General features: G+C 42.0%; 1 protein-coding gene across 1 annotated transcript in view; it reads right to left on the reverse strand.

Annotated features, from left to right (window-relative positions):
* Nucleotides 1-18212, reverse strand: part of ccdc87 (coiled-coil domain containing 87) — a 95356-nt gene that overhangs the window by 29694 nt on the left and 47450 nt on the right. Inside the window, exons 11-14 of the mRNA XM_070896750.1 lie at nt 14739-14945; nt 11104-11220; nt 9136-9272; nt 7074-7170 (exon numbers count right to left, since the gene is read on the reverse strand). Coding sequence (XP_070752851.1) covers nt 7074-7170; nt 9136-9272; nt 11104-11220; nt 14739-14945 — 558 coding nt within the window. The remainder of the gene's footprint in view (nt 1-7073; nt 7171-9135; nt 9273-11103; nt 11221-14738; nt 14946-18212) is intronic.

Below are 18212 nucleotides of genomic sequence, written 5' to 3' on the forward strand. Positions count from 1 at the left end.
CGCTGGTTCTCAGGTAGTGTCTGAACGAGATCCAGGACAATCTGGTGAATACCTTTCAAACTTAGAATAGGGATAGAGATAGGGAAATTGTGCGATGACGCAAACCAAGCGGCGACTTGGAAAGGGAAAGATAGTTAGAGCTAGATAGGGATAGATGATCAATCATGGATCCAAAAAAAATTAATAGGAAAGAAAAGAGACTCTTGTGAATGTCTGTTTAAATGAGAAATGCTTCTGTGACTTTTACTGTAAAAAAAAAGCCGGGGAGTTGTGGTTTGTTTTATCTCAAACAGAATGAAAGTTTGTTTTAACCCTTCGTAGTGTTGTCCTGTATGTGGGAAGTTTAAGAGTGTGAACCTTATTGAATTACGTATATTCGGATGATAAGTTGCGGAGCCAGGAAATGCCCAAAGGATAGATTTGTTAAAAAGAGAAAAAATTACATGGTCCCGGTGGTTAAAAAAAAAAAGAAAAACTTGTTGAAAGAAAACATTCAGAGAAGGCACAGCAAAACAACTGAGATGGATTTAAAAGGATTTTAAAAAAAAATTATATTAAATAACACGACCTTGAGGCTGGAACAATTGAGATAACGAAAAGCAGTCCACAGCCTACGTGCCAGACTTCTCTCTAGTTATAAAAAAAAGTAACGTACTAAATAGGTGCTGAAAGAAAAAAATGTTCTGAGATTTTAAATTATGAAAAATATAAAATCACTCCTGTCCAGTTGGCAGAAAAACTCCATTAAATTAGGGCTTTCATTGACTGATTGAATTTAAACTGCGCAGTAACGTCAAAGGATAGGGAAATTTGGAGACTAAAATAAATTAATTGAGGCTCATAAGAAATCAAAATTAGAAAATTAGGCTCACAGGGAATAAAATGGGGATTTAAATAGAGGATAGGTGTTCAACTCAGGTACGACGTCGACCTTGTATATCACTTGGCCCGTCTAGGCTCTGATTGAATTTAAAAAAAAAACCCCGCAGCAACTCGGAAGGTAGGGCCGACGCGAACGCGCGGCCGAGAGAAGGGCCGAAGCGAACGCGCAGCGACGTAAACGCGCAGTGAAGCGAACGCGCAGTGACGTCAACGCGCAGTGACGTAGACGCGCGGTGACGTAAACGCGCAGTGACGCCGACGCGTAGTGACGCAGAGGCGCAGCAACGCGAATCGCGAAAGTCAGTGCTAATGGCAGTAAGTCTGTAAGTCTTAAAGTGTTTAGAGTTTTAAGTTTAGTATTAAGATCGCGCGGCTATGCGGACCGTGCGGTGATGCGGGTAATTTTGTAGATCGTGCGGCTATGCGGACCGTGCGGTGATGCGGGTAATTTTGTAGATCGTGCGGCTATGCGGACCGTGCGGTGATGCGGGTAAGTGTTAGAAGTCTTTGTCTATTTTGTAGATCGCGCGGCTATGCGGACCGTGCGGCGATGCGGGTAAGTGTTTGAAGTAAAGTTAAAGTATCTTAACTCGCGCGGCGACGCGAGCCACGGGTCGACGCGGATTGCGCGGCGACGTGAACTGCGAGGCAACGCGGATTGCGAGGCGACGTGAACTGCGAGGCGACGTGGTAGTTTAGTATTAAGATCGTGCGGCGACGCGGACCGTGCGGTGATGCGGGTAAGTGTTAGATTTGGAGTTAGTTAAAGTCCGTGTTAGTTCTGTAAAGTCTGTGTCTATTTGTAAGTTTGTTTAAATTGCATGACGACACGAACGCGTAGCGACACAGTAATACGAGGGGCAGTGTGAAAATGGGTAATCAGTTAGATAAAACCACGGATGCGGATAGTCCGCTACAAAAGTTATGTGAGGAATTCCCTGAAAGAGCTGAAGACTTTAGAAAATTATCAGGAGCCCTGAACAAATTATTAGGGGATGACCAGTGGCCTCTAAGTGACACTAGAAGCGTAGAGGTAAAAAAAAAAAGCACAGGGATTAATTTGGAGAAGGGGACGAGGAAAAGGGGATAAAAAAAAAATGTAATTGCAACCTGGCGACATTATTGTCAGAAATTAAAAGATGCATCACTTCTATCGAGTTGGCAAACAAATGCTATTAAATTAGGACTTGCATTGACAGAGGGAACACATGTTAAAACTGTAGACGTCTTTAAAAAAAAAAAGAATGAATGTGCGCACGAGAAACTTGCTAAGAGATCCTCTGGGACCTCTGAGAAAGGTATTGATCAACTACAAGTTAAAATGGCTGGCTTTGTGTTAACCGAGGCTGATGATGAAATTGATGAGTGGCCACTGACTCAGCGCCCAACGGCGCCTCCCGCACCCCCTGGCCTCTTGCTCCAGTCCTCTTCCCAACACCCTCCACCTAACACTCCAGTAAAAAAGAGTTAGGAACAACCACATATCACCAAAGCAACAAACCCAAACTGACTCCTCATCCTCTGATAGCGATTCGGATCCCCAGTTTACAAGCAATACAGCCGAAAGGACCAGATCTCACACTCGAAAGGGCAGAACTATATCTCAACATCACAAACAGTCCCGTAAATCTTCTAGTCAACCTACCAGTCCAAGTTGTGAAAGACATAGCAAACACCCCCGCCGATCGAGACACAGAACTGTCAAGCAGTCAGACAGCTCTGAAACATCCTCCGGCCTAGAAATGATTTCCAAGATCCCAAAGTCCCGACACCAATTCCCTGTCAGACCAATGCCAAACTCTGATGCACAACAAGCTGCAGACCACCTCTCTATAGATGTCTGTGATCTTCAAACAACTATTTGATTGCTCACGCTATCCGGACAGATGGAAAGGGCAGTTAGATATTATTGGCAGAAAAAGAAAGGGGAGGGGGGAGGTGCGCCCCCAACCCGGGTCAAGACTGAATACGTGACTAGAAAGGAAGAGCCATCTCGGGAGGAAGGATCAATAGAACCGTAGTGTGGCATACAGGATTGGATGGATAAGCAAGGATACGGTTATACTAAACAACCAAACGGCCCGAGCCCTGCTAATAAACCTCCCTATTGTCCCCGGCATGGTATGGGAAGAGGCCGGGACTGGGTAAGAGGAATTGACTGTTTTAATTGTGGGCAGGAAGGACATTGGAATAAAAATTGCCCCTACCGTCAGCATGGAAAAGGAAGAGGAGGAAGAGGAGGGGGGCAAGGGGGGAGAGGAAGATCTTACACTAACTTCTCCCAGAACAACCCCTTTGGTCAATTGTCCCCCGATTGACTACGCAGCTTGATTGTGCAGGGATCCTCCCCGGACGACGAACCCATTCTGAATGAGTGGCAACCCTTTTTGATAGATACGGGAGCCTTCATGTCTTCTGTACAATCAAAGCTTAAACTCCCTGCTTCTACTGAAACACAGGAACTTTCAGGATTCCTGGGACAAATCTCGACATTCCCAGTGTCAGAACCGGTTAAAATGGGTTACCAGGAAGAATCGGTGGAACATCGAGTTGTTATCACAACCAATCTGGACTGTAACTTGATGGCTAGAGACCTCCTTTGCAAATTCCAGTTGCATTTGGAGTGTGGAGATAATGGGATTATTGTAAAACAGGAAACCCTTAAGCGGCAGTATTATACCACTAGAACCCCTCAGTGGTGGTCTCTGGACCTGCCGCAGGCACCCTATCACGTGACCCTAGCATACGATCCCAGTGGAAAGAATCAGGACCTGCAGAACTTTTATCAGGATCACGAAGGGGAAATGAAGGGAATTCTATTAAGGGCTAGAGTGACTGGACTGGAAAGAGAGGCAGATTTTGTGGAAGTGGATAAGAATCTGTGGAAACAGCCCCTAACAATGGCACCGCATATTGCTCGTGAAGTATTAGCCCCTCACCATGCTAAAGATTTGGGAGTTATGGTACGCAAGGCCATAGATGAGGCTGACCCTACCAGCCGGGATGTGCAAATCGTAAAACATGGCCGAACAGTCCAATTTAATGGGGACCCCGAGAAAGTATTAACAACTCTATGGCATCATACTGGCTCGGACATACCTGACTATGTGGATCCTCATGTGTGGGCAGAGGACCCCTCCCAAGTGGGTTATACTCCCATTAATTGAGATCCCAGTGCAGGGCAATGTGGACTGGCCCTCTATCCGACAGAACCCACTGAAATCACAGGCAATCCTAAACTGACTTTTCGGCACTGTACTGCAATTAATCCGGCCTGTTTTCTTACTGAGCCACCCCAAGATGAGGAAGAACCCAGTCATGATTGCTTATCTTTAATTTAAGAGGCCACATCAGTCAGGGAAGATTTAGTTGATGTACCAATGGAAGATCCAGACTGTATTCTTACTGAGCCAACCAAAGATGAGGAAGAACCCAGTCATGATTGTTTATGTATGTTGACGGAAGTACTTCTATTAATCCAGAAGATACACGAATCTCAGGATACGCCATAGTAAACCAGGAGAATCAGGTCTTGGAATCTGCCACTTTGAAACCGCCTATTCTGCTCAACAAGCTGAACTATTCGCCCTCACCCGAGCCTGCATCTTGGCCAAAGATCTCAAAGTCAATATCTATACCGACTCTAGGTATGCCTTTGGGGTGGCGCATGATTTCGGACAATTATGGAAAAATAGGGGATTCCTAACCTCACAAGGGAATGAGATATCTCAAACAGCTAGTATCTGATTTGTTGCAAGCCCTCATGTTCCCCAAACGCATTGCCATTGTACCAAGAGGCCAAACAGGCCTCTCGTGACCAACAGATGGTAGTGCCCAAAATTATGAGTCAGACTAAAAATCCTGCGAAGGATAAGTTAGCCTCGGAAATACCAATGCCAACCATCCAAGATGTTATAAAAGCACAGGGGGACGCTCCTGAAAAAGATAAACTGTTGTGGAAATATTATGCATGTACTTATGACAATGTTTCTAAACTCTGGACCACTCCCGCGGAACAGACTTGCATGTCTGACGAGTTGGCCTCATGGGTTATAGAATGTCTGCATTTTGCTACTCATTGTGGAGCAAGGGCAACAAGTGATACACTTTTGGCTACTTGGTGGCACCCTAAACTCCAGGCGCTCACCCAGAACATCAGTAGTCGTTGCCTGGTTGGCCAGCAACATAATCCAGAGAAGGGAGTCCCCTGTGATTGGGGTAAAACGCCCCTACCCGAAGGTCCCTTTGAGACATTTTAGTTGGACTACATTGAGTTGCAAAAAGTTCAGTGTTACAGATATGTGTTAGTAATAGTAGGTGTGTTTAGCAGATGGATTGAAGCCTACCCTAACCTGGACAATAAGACTCAGACTGTTGTTAAGGTGTTAATGAGGGAAATTGTTCCTAGATATGAGATCTCAGCTAGACTGATGACCACCTATGTTCTTTCTCTGACTCAGGCTCTGCGACTAGTTCACAACCAGGTTCAAGATGCTCACCTCGACCTCCCAGTTTTACCCGAATTGTCCCTCGTGGCACCAGGGAAGTATGGATTCGGAAGGGATTAGAGCCACAATGGGAGGGGCCTTTTTAGGTGTCACTCACTATCCCCACTGCAGCCAAGGTTGAGGGGAAAAATGCCTGGGTTCACCTGCACCACTGCAAGCTCATCACCATTTAAATAAATTTTGCTGGTTAGTCTAATTCCTGTTTCTGTTCCAGATCTCCTCCTCCCTATAGCTGAACACGGCAGTTGAAGGAGGATCAGTTTGACCAAATACACTGACGGAGACCTGAGGGGAAACGTGAAAACAGAACTCTTTTTATCAGCTAAATAATTGGACTATTTATAAGATGAGATTGTGTCTGTATGCTACTGTCTGCATAATAGTGTTGATATATGACAGTTTTGGTGCACGGGAAGGAAGACAAAGGCGAGAGCTCCATGTAAACACCTTTTTGTATATGTCTTACGTTTATGCGGAAAAAGGGCACTTCACTAGATGCTGGGTGTGTTCACATATCCCTATACATTCCAAAGGGGGAATTCCTTTGCGCACCGTTCCCCTGACCCTAACTGAGACTGTTAGATGGATTCAAAGAAACGATATTGGAACAGGTAGCTAACCGCACTGCTGAGGCTCTGGAGGGCATCACAGCTGAAATGGTAGCGATAAGGACCGTAGCATTAGAAAATTGAATGGCCCTCGATTACCTGTTAGCTGAGAAAGGGGGAACGTGTGCCCTGATAGGATCTGAATGTTGCACTTACATTCCTGATAGTTCAGAAAACATAACCCACCTTGCCGATCACATAAGGAAGGAGGTGAAAAAGTTATCCACATCAGCAAAAGAACTTAGCAGGTTTGATTGGTTTCTGGGTGGATCTTGGAGATCCTATCTAATACATGGGGCAATTGTTCTCATCATAATAATTACCTGCTGTTTGATTGTTGGTTGCCTTAACCTCTGCTGTAAAGCAATGACAAGGTTAGCAGACCCTCTTGTGGTCAAGGGTTCCCGGGTTATGATCCAACAAACTAGAGAACTACTCAACAATGCAATACTCATAGAATGATCCTAAATGTTATCATAGAATGATAAAAGGGGGGATGTGGATATCTGAACGGAATATATGGAATTAAGGACAGTAAAGTAAACGGGATATATGAAAATGTATAAGCCATGGAAGAATAGCTGGGAGAATGTCAGATTGCAAATAGTGCAACATCAGCATAGCTAACAGTCTGTCTCAAGGTTTCAAGTCACTAATCCTGCCAATAATATATAATTGTAACATGAAATACATCTGCAGAATTGCAAGGTCTCAGTAAATAGTCACACCATTAGATTGAAACATTTGGAGGCAATACTTGAGCTTTCAAGAAGAACATCTCATATAGATTGACTAATGAATGACTGAGTTAGACTGTCAATCCATTTATATTTTGTTATCTGATTTCAAAACTGTATAACTGTTAACGCTTTACGATGTAACTTCACCTATCCGTAGGGAGTGTGTACGCTCTATCCAGAGAGTATATCTTCTGTCTGATAGGTCTTACTGGCCGGTAATAAAGACTGCTTTGTTCAAAGCACAAGAGGTATTCGACTCAGTAATTTTACTGAACCAGATTGAAGTAAAAGAATCCAGGAATTAACATCTCCAAGTCAACAACTGAGCAACGCACCTGTGCATAAATGTATTTTAGATAGTCATCGACATTTACATCTTGAGTCACAGATACAAACTCAGATTCTTTAACTTCTTGCTTCATTAATAAATATCTGTAAAACATTCAAACAGATGAAGTAAACAAACATATGAAGTGCTCGATTCTTCTTAAAAAGTTGATGCTGCACAGTGGTTCAATGTTCTGGGCTGTATTTATTAATAATCACAGATCAGGCAATTGTATTGTACTGAAGTATGCACAGCAACTAAGAAACATTTACAATAATGTTCATTTTAAGTAAAATCCCAGGCAATTGAGAGGCCGGGTGGCACAACCGTTAGAATGCAGCACATGTTGATTGGGATCTTGCTTTTCATGGTCAGTGGAGGGGGGGAGGGCGGGGATTGCTGTGCTGATGAGGGGGGCAGTTTGTACTGATTGAGCCTTCATGAATGGGCCCCAGACTGATCAGCTTTTTCTCCAGTTCCAAGCAGAATTTAAACATAATTTGCACAATTTTACCTTGAAAAGAGACTCCTGGTGATCCCAGGAGAGGACAGTCGCAAAGCATTGAAACAAGAGCCTAAATAGGATGTGGAACCATTTTTCAAGCCTTCATACAAGAGACTTTCTTTTAATTTTGAAATGTGCCCACTGCATTAATAATCCTGTATACATCTTCCCCTGCCCTCTACATATGTGCCTTCACCAATAGTTAAATCTTCCAAGCAACTCACATATCACAATCCTACCATTGGATGAAACATGGGCCATCCTTGGAGCTGCTACTGCTCTGCCTCTAGAACTTCGCCGGAGGTACAACAGAAACACCATTTACACACCGCAGACTTTTAAGTCCCTCAGCAGCATGTAATTTCCAGCCTATCAATTAACAAGTTCCCAGTCACAAGAAGTCAGGAGCTCCCTGAATTTACACTTTTGCCTTCATTTTTGGCGGATTTCTCAGTGGTACAGCTGTTTTAGTGAGAGAAACCGCCCGGCGAAAGTTTCCCCTTTACTTTTTAAATGGAACTGCCCAAATCTTGAAATTACCGGCGGGAATAAACTGCCGACGTGCACCGCCGAAAGAAGCGCCAGGACGGAAGTTTGACCTCAACGGAAGCCCGTCCAGATCGCCGAGGAAACCGTCCAGTGAAAGCTACTTAAACAGAGCGGTTGGTGAGTACTCTGCAAAGCAAGGTAAGTTAAAGGTTTCTTTTAATTGTAAAATGGCGATTAGCTTTAAAACTATCATGGGAGTGTTTTTTAACTTTTTTATTAGTGAAAAAATATTTTTTAAGTTTTCCCCCCTCCCTAGGCCCAACCGCAGCCTCGGACTAAAATAGTTTTAAAATTGTAAGAACTGCCCGTTCTTGCTACTTTCGGCTGTAACCGCCCAGAAATCGCTGAGAATATTGGTGTAAGAACCATTTTCTCGCTGGGCGGTTTTAATGACCTAATTAGTGGAAACTTTTGCCGACATTAACTGATGAAGCTTAGCGGTATTTTCTGGGCAGTGAGGGCCTTGGGGAAAGTCTATCCCATCGAAACTGCAGCACATCACACCTGTGCCACTACTAGTTCTTCAACTGAAGATATTGCTCATCCCACTTCCAAAAATATTTGTGATATTCCTCCTTTTCAAATACTTATCCATGTGCCTTTTAAATTATGTTATAGTCTCTGCCTCAATGGTCATGTGGGATCAAACACGCCATATTCTAATAATCTTCTGAGTGAAAAGCATTCTTCTGACTACCACACCACCTCCCCCGCCCGCACTGCAACACCTTTATTCCTCCAGTGATTATCCTCAGTCTATTCCTCTCATTACTGAGTCATCAATTGCACACAACTGTAACTTAACTAATGTACAAATTCAAAGACAACTGTGCAAAGTGAACCTAGAGATATGCATTTATATCATCTCAGGTGGATTTTTGGATATTAAAATTATTCTCCTGTAAAAGTATCGTCCTGCGACCTACTGCCGCTGCAAGTTTAAAACATTTATTATGGATTCCCACAATTGTAGCACAAATTTTCAATGCCAACCTAAATGACACTCAAGTTTTACCTTTTAGTCCTGTCCTCAGGCTCAGATAATACCAGCTCAGGATTAATGATGTGTTCCCTTTTCCTCTTGGACAAAGTGGAAGATACAAAACACCCAGAAAGATCCACATTCACTGCTGGAGGAATTATCATTGGATCCTAAATAACAGAGCTCAAACATGTTTAATATATGTCTGTGTTGCTTTGATAAAGTACTTTCTTACATTTGAATCCATTTGTAACACTGATTCACTTCAAGTGCTTTTACTTTGAACTAGTGCCAGTGGATTCCCAAAATGCAACTCTTGCGAGCAGTAAGCTAAACGTAAAGCTAGTGGGACTCACTAAAGTCGGTCCCCGGAAAGATCTGCTAAAATGGGACTTCCTGGCAGCTGGTCTTAGTGAGTCCTAGCAGTTTTACATTTGGCTTGCAGTTGGCTGCATGGGACCAGTTCCCTCCCTCTCTGTATTATTGTCTCCTTTTCTCTTTATCTCACACTCTCCCTTTCTTATCACCTGTTACAGGGACAAGGAGGTAGGCAGATATGTTCTTGTTTCTCTCACTAGGAAGGGGGAACCGAAGCATGTGTCATCTTTCTATTAAGTGAAGGAATGGGGGGGGTTGGGTGTGAATTGGGAAAGAGTGGGACGAGGAGGGTAGATGGACACAGATCTGGGAAAGGGAATAGAAGCAGCAGGGAGGCAAGACATGGTTGATGTGATCAGCGGGCTGAGAGAACCAGGATTGGTCTTTAATACTCCCATGAGCAATAATGTATTGAGCAGTCATGGGCTACAGCAGATCTGCAGGATTTGATGGACAACTATGAACATAAATATTAATTATAACAATGGTCTCAATTGTTATACAAGTGTACAATTGATGAATTATTTAAATACACAATAGATGTTTATAAATTATTTAAATACCTAGATCAATAATTAGAATATATAAATACCCAATAGACTATTTCACAATTTGTAATATTGAAATCATAAAACATCCAACAAATCAATAAATATTATGAATACTAGTGTATCTCCCATGGTGTTGGTCATGGTGAGTTATAGAATATGCCAGTCACAACCTGGGCTCTCTCCCACCACTTTAAATTTGCAATCACAACAATAATATAGTTTCCACAAACTATCGATATGAACTGAAATGTGCACTATTATGCACATTGTGTTGTGAATGAGATAGCTTGCCTCACGACTATCCATTATCCTTTAACCATGGGATTATATACCGAGGGCCTTTTGAGCAGCCCGACATGTTCTCTTGTCCACAAAAAAGGTGATACGTATCAACATGATTCGAATATAATTTCAGGCTAAAACAAATAGTCAGATTTATTTATAAATAATTACATAGAAGCAGAGAAATACAAGATACTACTCGAGAATACTTGATTTATATGATAAATAATCTGTTCTAAAACAATCAAAAAGTCTAAAATGTTAGCAGTTCTTTTCAGTAGCCTTTAACTGTGATAATATAAGAATTAGACTGTGCTCTGTTTTACCACTTTTGCTTCTGTTCTGGATTATCATGGTACTTTCTTTGTACTCTGGGGTTGAGGTTGGCTGGGGCCTTCTTCATCACCATTTTTTTAAATCCTTTAATTTGTGTGACAAATGTAACGAGGCATCTTTTATCACTGTGCCAACTGAACAGTGTTTGTTATAGGTACATGTAACTTGCCTGGTATATTTTCTCTCATATAAGACAAACTTTCCTATTTATTTATACGTATAAATGAACAGTTAAAAAAGCTTGCCAACCATACAGGAAAACAAACTTGTTCATTGAGCAAGGAAAGTTTTATGTGCCAGTATTTCTAGTACATAAAACTATTCAAAGTTTTAGAAACAGCCCTTCTTAAAATGTGGAAAACGTAATGCTGCCTTTCATTTTTGCTTTTCAAAAAACTTCTATATTAAATAGTATTTGGAAATGGAACCACATATGAGAATTAGCATTTCCTACCTTGTCAAAGAATAGGTAATCATCTGGAATAATATTCAAAAGCTCCTTGTAAATTTCTTGGAGTTCTTCACCAGAGGTCAAGTTTTTATCCAACGTTTTTACCATTTCTGGGTCAATCTTTAAGCAAATTACAAGAAATATACTTGTGTCTGTTAACTCTCATCTCTTCTGTGAGCTTCACTTTAACAAACAAACTTCAGCTAGTATTAACATGGAACTCTGCACTGACTTTCCAGGTTATTAGTCTGCAATGTTTCAGGTTCTGCTCTAATCACATAAAAATATTCTTAGCTGAAATTGTACAAAATTGCAATTAAAAACTTTTTCATCCAGAAATTGTCAGGATTAAGGGTCCAAAATTCCACGTTGCCTTTTTTTGGCACTATTTAAGATTAATGGCCAATTTTTTAAGCCGAAGTAGCGGCAAAAAAAAATCCGAAGTATCGCCATTTTTCTCTTTGAATACGGAAAGATCTTAGCTTCTGTGGTTGGAACTAATTGATAGTGCCGAAAAACTGAGGCCCCGTTCTGCGCAGGCCCAAGCATTTAGGTTTCCAGGGTAACGTGTAATTGTTCAGCTTTACTCTGTAGCTAACCCGCGCTGATTTTTCCCATGCTGACCCGCTGAGATTTCCAGCATTTTCTGCCCCTATCCCCGGCCAAAAGGAAGTCACCGCCCCATCCCCGGCCAAAAGGAACTTCCGCTGCCGCCCCTATTCCCGGCCGAAAGGAACTTCCGCTGCCGCCCCTATTCCCGGCTGAAAGGAACTTCCGCTGCTGCCACCCCACTCCCCGGCTTGGCTTCCACCTCCTCCCCCCCCCACCCCCCGGGCTTCTTTGGAAGCGCAGCACTGAGCTCCTGTGTCCGGTCGAGGAAGCGATCCCGATCCTGCCGGCCAGCACTCCGACTCTGTGTGGCTCGAGCCCAGTGAGCAGCGTTCGGTGGTGGAACTTCAACTCGCAATTTACTGCAATAAATAAAATTTCTCTTTTCCCTCCGTACAAACAAACATTTTTTAATTAGTCTGGATATAATATGAGTCTTGTTCCCTTCCTCCAAAACCTATAACTCAACTCTGATAAATAAGAGGGTGTATGTAACACCGATTTCTATCTGACTCTGATTTGGTAAGGTAAGGTGTTTCAAGGCCGTTTTTGAAAAAATCCTTATTGGCGAAACTCGCAAAAACAGGCAAAAATGGTGTTATGGTTTGACCCCGAGTAACGTCATAAAAACCTTAACTAAAAAAATTGGCTGTTACCTGTTAAGGACAGCGTTATACCCTTGGCGAAACTTGCAAAATTAAGTTAGCTCCAAAAAACACTGATACCTCCAAACATTAGGAGCTAAATGGTGGCAAATTTTGGGCCCTAGGTTCTGCATATAATATATATGCATAATTAGGTGTCAGCCTTTGCTCAGTGGTAGCACTCTTGCCTCTGAGTCAGATGATCGTGGGTTCAAGTCCCACTCCAGAGACTTGAGCACATAATTTAGGTTGATACTTCAATGTAGTATTGAGGGAGCACTGCACTGTTAGAGATGCCATCTTTCAGATGTGAGTGCTGCACTGTCGGAGGTGCCATCTTTCAGATGAGACATTAAACCAAGTCTGCCCTCTCAGGTAGATAGAAAAGATCCCATGGCACTATTCAAAGAACAGGGGAGTTCTCCTGGTGTCCTAGCCAATATGTATTCCTCAACCAACATCATTGAAACAGATTATCTGATCATTAACACATTGATGTTTATGGTAGCTTGCTGTGTTCAAATTGGCTGCCACATTTCCTACAGTACAACAGTAACTACACTTCAGAAGTACTTCATTGGCTGTAAAGCACTTTGAGACGTCCTGAGGTTGTGAAAGGCATTCTATAAATGCAAGTCTTTGTATAGTGAAATGTAATAATTTTAAACTGAATTGGTTGGATCTTGCTGGAGCAGGACACCACGCATTGTGCGCCATTAGTTAGAATTTTTTCTGTACCCTTCAGCTCAAAATTATTTTTGCATTGTAACTTGCTGGAAATGTGAGCTGATAATGGCATGGTGAGGGCATTAGAGAATCTGGGACCTCAGTGTACAATGGAACCAACAGACCCCTCAAAATTTTATACACCTCAATTAGGTCTCCCCTCAACCTCCTCTGTTCCAAAGAAAACAGCCCCAGCCTATCTAATCGTTCCTCAAAGCTAAAATTCTCCAGTCCAGGCAACATCCTTGTAAATTTCCTCTGTCCCCTCTCTACTGCAAGCACATCTTTCCTGTAATGTGATGACCAGAACTGCACGCAGTACTCTAGCTGTGGCCTAACTAGTGTTTTGTACAGTTCAAGCATAACCTCCCTGCTCCAATATTCTATGCCTTGGCTAATAAAGGCAAGTATCCCGTATGCCTTTGTAATCACCTTATCTACTTGTCCTGCTACCTTCAAGGATCTGTGGACATGCACTCCAAGGTCCCTCTGTTCCTCTATATTTCTCAGTGTCCTAACATTTATTGTTTATTTCCTTGCCTTATTAGCCCTCCCCAAATGCATTACCTCGCACTTCTCCGGATTGAATTCCATTTGCCACTGTTCTGCCCATCTGACCAGTTGATTGATATCTTCCTGCAATCCGCAGCTTTCTTCTTCATTATCAATTTTTGCATCATCTGCAAACTTCTTAATCATACCCCCTACATTCAAGTCCGAATCATTGATAAATACCACAAAAAGCAAGGGACCCAGTACTGAGCCCTACGGAACCTCACTGGAAACAGCCTTCCAGTCACAAGAACATCTATCCACCATTACCCTTTGCTTCCTGCCACTGAGCCAATTTTGGATCCAACTTGCCACTTTGCCTTGGATCCCAAGGGCTTTTACTTTCCTGATCAGTCTGCCATGTGGGACCTTATCAAAAGCTTTGGTAAAATCCATATACACAACATCAAACGCACTACCCTCATCGACCCTCCTTGTTACCTCCTCAAAAAATTCAATCAAGTTAGTTAGACACAACCTTCCCTTAACAAATCCATGCTGACTGCCCTTGATTAATCCATTTCTTCCTAAATGAAGATTTATCTTGTCCCTCAGAATTTTTCCAATAATTTTTCCCACCATCGAGGTTAGGCTGACTGGCCTGTAATTACTTGGTGTATCCCTTTCTTCCTTTTTAAACAATGGTACAACATTAGCAGTCCTCCAGCAGCGCACATGTTGCCAGAGAGAATTGGAAAATGAAGGGCCGAGCCCCTGCTATTTCCTCTCTTGCTTCTTTTATCAGCCTGGGATTCATTTAATCCGTGCCTGAGGATTTATCCACTTTCAAAGTGCTTAACCCCTTAATACTTCCTCTCTCACTATGTTTATTTCATCTAATATTTCACACTTCTGCTTCCTGATTGCAATGTCCTTCTCTTTTGTGAAAACAGACACAAAGTATTCATTAAGAACCATCCATCCTCACACACAGATTACCTAAATGGTCCCTAATAGGCCCTACTCTTTCTTTAGTTATCCTCTTGCTCTTAATGTATTTATAAATCATCTTTGGGCTTTCCTTGATTTTACTTGCCAATATGTTTTTTTCCTGACAGTTTTCTGTTTTAATCAAAACTAAAAAATCTTCTTAAAATGTTCAAATACCTCTCCCACTATATGATTGTATACAGCTTGGTATATCTGGAGATTGACTGAGTCAATATACTTCCTGTCAGACACTCGAACATCCGCTGTTTGTGCTATCATCTTCTTGTGCACTCTGATGTTGACAGTGGCAGGCTGTGCATGCTCCAGCACCTTTAGTTGAATTTTCCGCTTTAGTTTTTCTCTTTCCTCTTCTTCCTCAAGTTCCTAAAAAAAACAGAAATACCTTCCAAAAATTTGCTGAGATACAAACTCCCCTTAGATAATCATGGAATGCATAGTTGATTTTTTTTCTTTTGTCCACCCTGACTTGTAGCCAAGTTATTTATTTTAATGAATTTATGTTTTTATTAGGAAGTGGATCATAAATAGGTCTTGGGCAACTGAGGGCTGGTAAATAGCTGCTGGACAATATACTCCTCCAAATTTTATGCACGATAATTTATTGGAGATGATCTAATCAGAACATTATTGTAGAATCTTACTCGGTTTAAATCTTAATTTTGAAATATAAATTTTGTTAGAGCACTCTGATGACTTGGACACCATCGATAAAGTAATATGCATTATTAAAAACAATTTTTGATTTTCAACTATATTGCACACTTGGTTTCAGCATTATAGGAATAGTTATTGATAGAGATGATTAAATAATTCACAAACCACAACATTTTTGTGTTGCTAGAAATGTACACGTCTTGAATAATGAAAATATAAATGTAATTAAATAGTGCAATGTTTTGTGTGTGTGTGCACTCAATAGGTGAAGAATATTAGTGTTGGGGAATGGAACACTTTTATCATTCAGTATCAGGATCAAACATAGAGCAAGGCACAGCCGGCTGCAGGGCAGAGCTCATTTTACACTGCCCAAATATTGTGCCTTAATCCCAGCTTTAAAAACCATCTACCTCACTAGTGTGCATTTTTCTAGTTTCCACACCAGCCATCCTTGTCACCGCTCTGAGTGCCACTTTCCTGTTGTGACCCATGCCCACTAGGAATTGTCAAACACTACACAGGAGACTTTTTAGCAGTCTTGGATTTGAACCCAACTGCAAAGGTGAAAGGCTAGTATTTAATTCGCTGTAACACCCAGTTCCCAATATAGCAAGATTGACTCACTTTGACAGTAAGTGAGAATTTGTTGCAAACTTTCCCATAGAAGATTATGTAAAGTGGTATATGTTATATATGTGGACTTGTATTTACTCTGTACAGCCACCAGAGGGCTCATCCCCTGGAGACCCAAGGGATCCCATAATCCCTTGGGAGCATAGGTATCTAAGGAGGCTTCACAGGTTGGGGAGGCACTCTGCAGACCTGCAATAAAAGACTAAGGTCACACTTTACTTTGAGCTCACAGTGTTCAATCTGACTCTTTCTCCATACACAACAGTATAGAATGGCCTTTTCACCTTCCTTGCTTTCTTCTATTCCTAAACACACTCCTTTTACTTCTAGAACACCGATTCATATCTAGTCAGGACTGGTGGAATAAAACACTCTCTCTAATGGCTGTAAAGGCCCATGCATTTTGGCCTTGCTCTATGTTTGATCCTGATACTGAATGATAAAAGTGTTCCAAATGGTGTTTGGAACATTAATAAGAACATAAGAAATAGGAGCAGGAGTAGGCCATACGGCCCGTTGAGCCTGCTCCGCCATTTAATATGATCATGGCCGATTTGGACTCAGGTCCACTTTCCTGCCCGCTCTCCATAACCCTTTATTCCTTTATCGTTTAACAAACTGTCCATATCTGTCTTAAATTTATTCAATGTCCCAGCTTCCATAGCTCTCTGAGGCAGCGAATTCCACAGATCCACAACCCTCTGAGAGAAGAAATGTCTCCTCATCTCAGTTTTAAATGGGCGGCCATTATTCGAAGATTATGCCCTCGAGTTCTAGTCTCCCCTATCAGTGGAAACATCCTCTCTGCATCCACCTTGTCAAGGCCCTTCATAATCTTATACATTTCGATAAGATCACCTTGCATTCTTCTGAATTCCAATAAGTAGAGGCACAACCTACTCAACCTTTCCTCATAAGTCAACCCCCTCATCTCTGGAATCAATCTTGTGAACCTTCTCTGAACTGCCTCCAAAGCAAGAATATCCTTTCGTAAATATGGAAATGAAAACTGCACGCAGTATTCCAGGTGTGGCCTCACCAATACCCTGTACAACTGTAGCAAGACTTCCCTGCTTTTATACTCCAACCCCTTTGCAATAAAAGCCAAAATTCCATTGGCATTCCTGCACACTAACCTTTTGTGTTTCATGCACAAGTATCCCCAGGTCCCGCTGTACTGCAGCACTTTGCAATCTTTCTTCATTTAAATAATAACTTGTTCTTTGATTTTTTTTTCTGCCAAAGTGCATGACCTCACACTTTCCAACATTATACTCCATCTACCAAATTTTTGCCCACTCACTTAGCCTGTCTATGTCCTTTTGCAGATTTTGTGTGCCCTCCTCACACATTGCTTTTCCTCCCATCTTTGTATCGTCAGCTAACTTGGCTACTTTACACTCGGTCCCTTTCTCCAAGTCGTTAATATTGATTTTAAATAGTTGGGGTCCCAGCACTGATCCCTGCGGCACTCCACTGGTTACTGATTGCCAACCAGAGAATGAACTATTTATCCCGACTCTCTGTTTTCTGTTAGTTAGCCAATCCTGTATCCATGCTAATATATTACCCCCAACCCCGTGAACTTTTATCTTGTGCAGTAACCTTTTATGTGGCACCTTGTCAAATGCCTTCTGGAAGTCCAAATACATCACATCCACTGGTTCCCCTTTAAACCCTGTTCGTTACATCCTCAAAGAATTCTAGCAAATTTGTCAAACATGACTTCCCCTTCATAAATCCATGCTGACTCTGCCTGACCAAATTGTGCTTTTCCAAATGTCCTGCTACTGCTTCTTTGATAATGGACTCCAACATCTTCCCAACCACAGATGTTAGGCTAACTGGTCTATAGTTCGCTGCTTTTTGTCTACCTCCTTTTTTTAAATAGGGGCGTTACATTTGCAGTTTTCCAATCTGCTGGGACCTCCCCAGAATCCAGGGAATTTTTGTAAATTACAACCAATGCATCCACAATCCCTGCCGTTACTTCTCTTAAGACCCTAGGATGCAAGCCATCAGGTCCAGGGCATTTAACCGCCTTTAGTCCCATTATCTTACTGAATACCACCTCCTTAGTGATTGTGACTGTGTTAAGTTCCTCCCCCCCATAGCCCCTTGACTATCCACTGTTGGAATATTGTTAGTGTCCTCTACCGTAAAGACTGATACAAAATATTTGTTCAGAGTTTCTGCCATCTCCATGTTCCCCCATTACTGATTCCCCGGTCTCGTCCTCTAAGGGACCAACATTTACTCTAGCCACTCTTTTCCTTTTTATATACCTATAGAAACTCTTGCTATCTGTTTTTAGCTTTCGTGCTAGAATGTGGAACAAAC

Source organism: Pristiophorus japonicus, chromosome 13 (assembly GCF_044704955.1).
Source record: "Pristiophorus japonicus isolate sPriJap1 chromosome 13, sPriJap1.hap1, whole genome shotgun sequence".
NCBI lineage: Eukaryota > Metazoa > Chordata > Chondrichthyes > Pristiophoridae > Pristiophorus > Pristiophorus japonicus.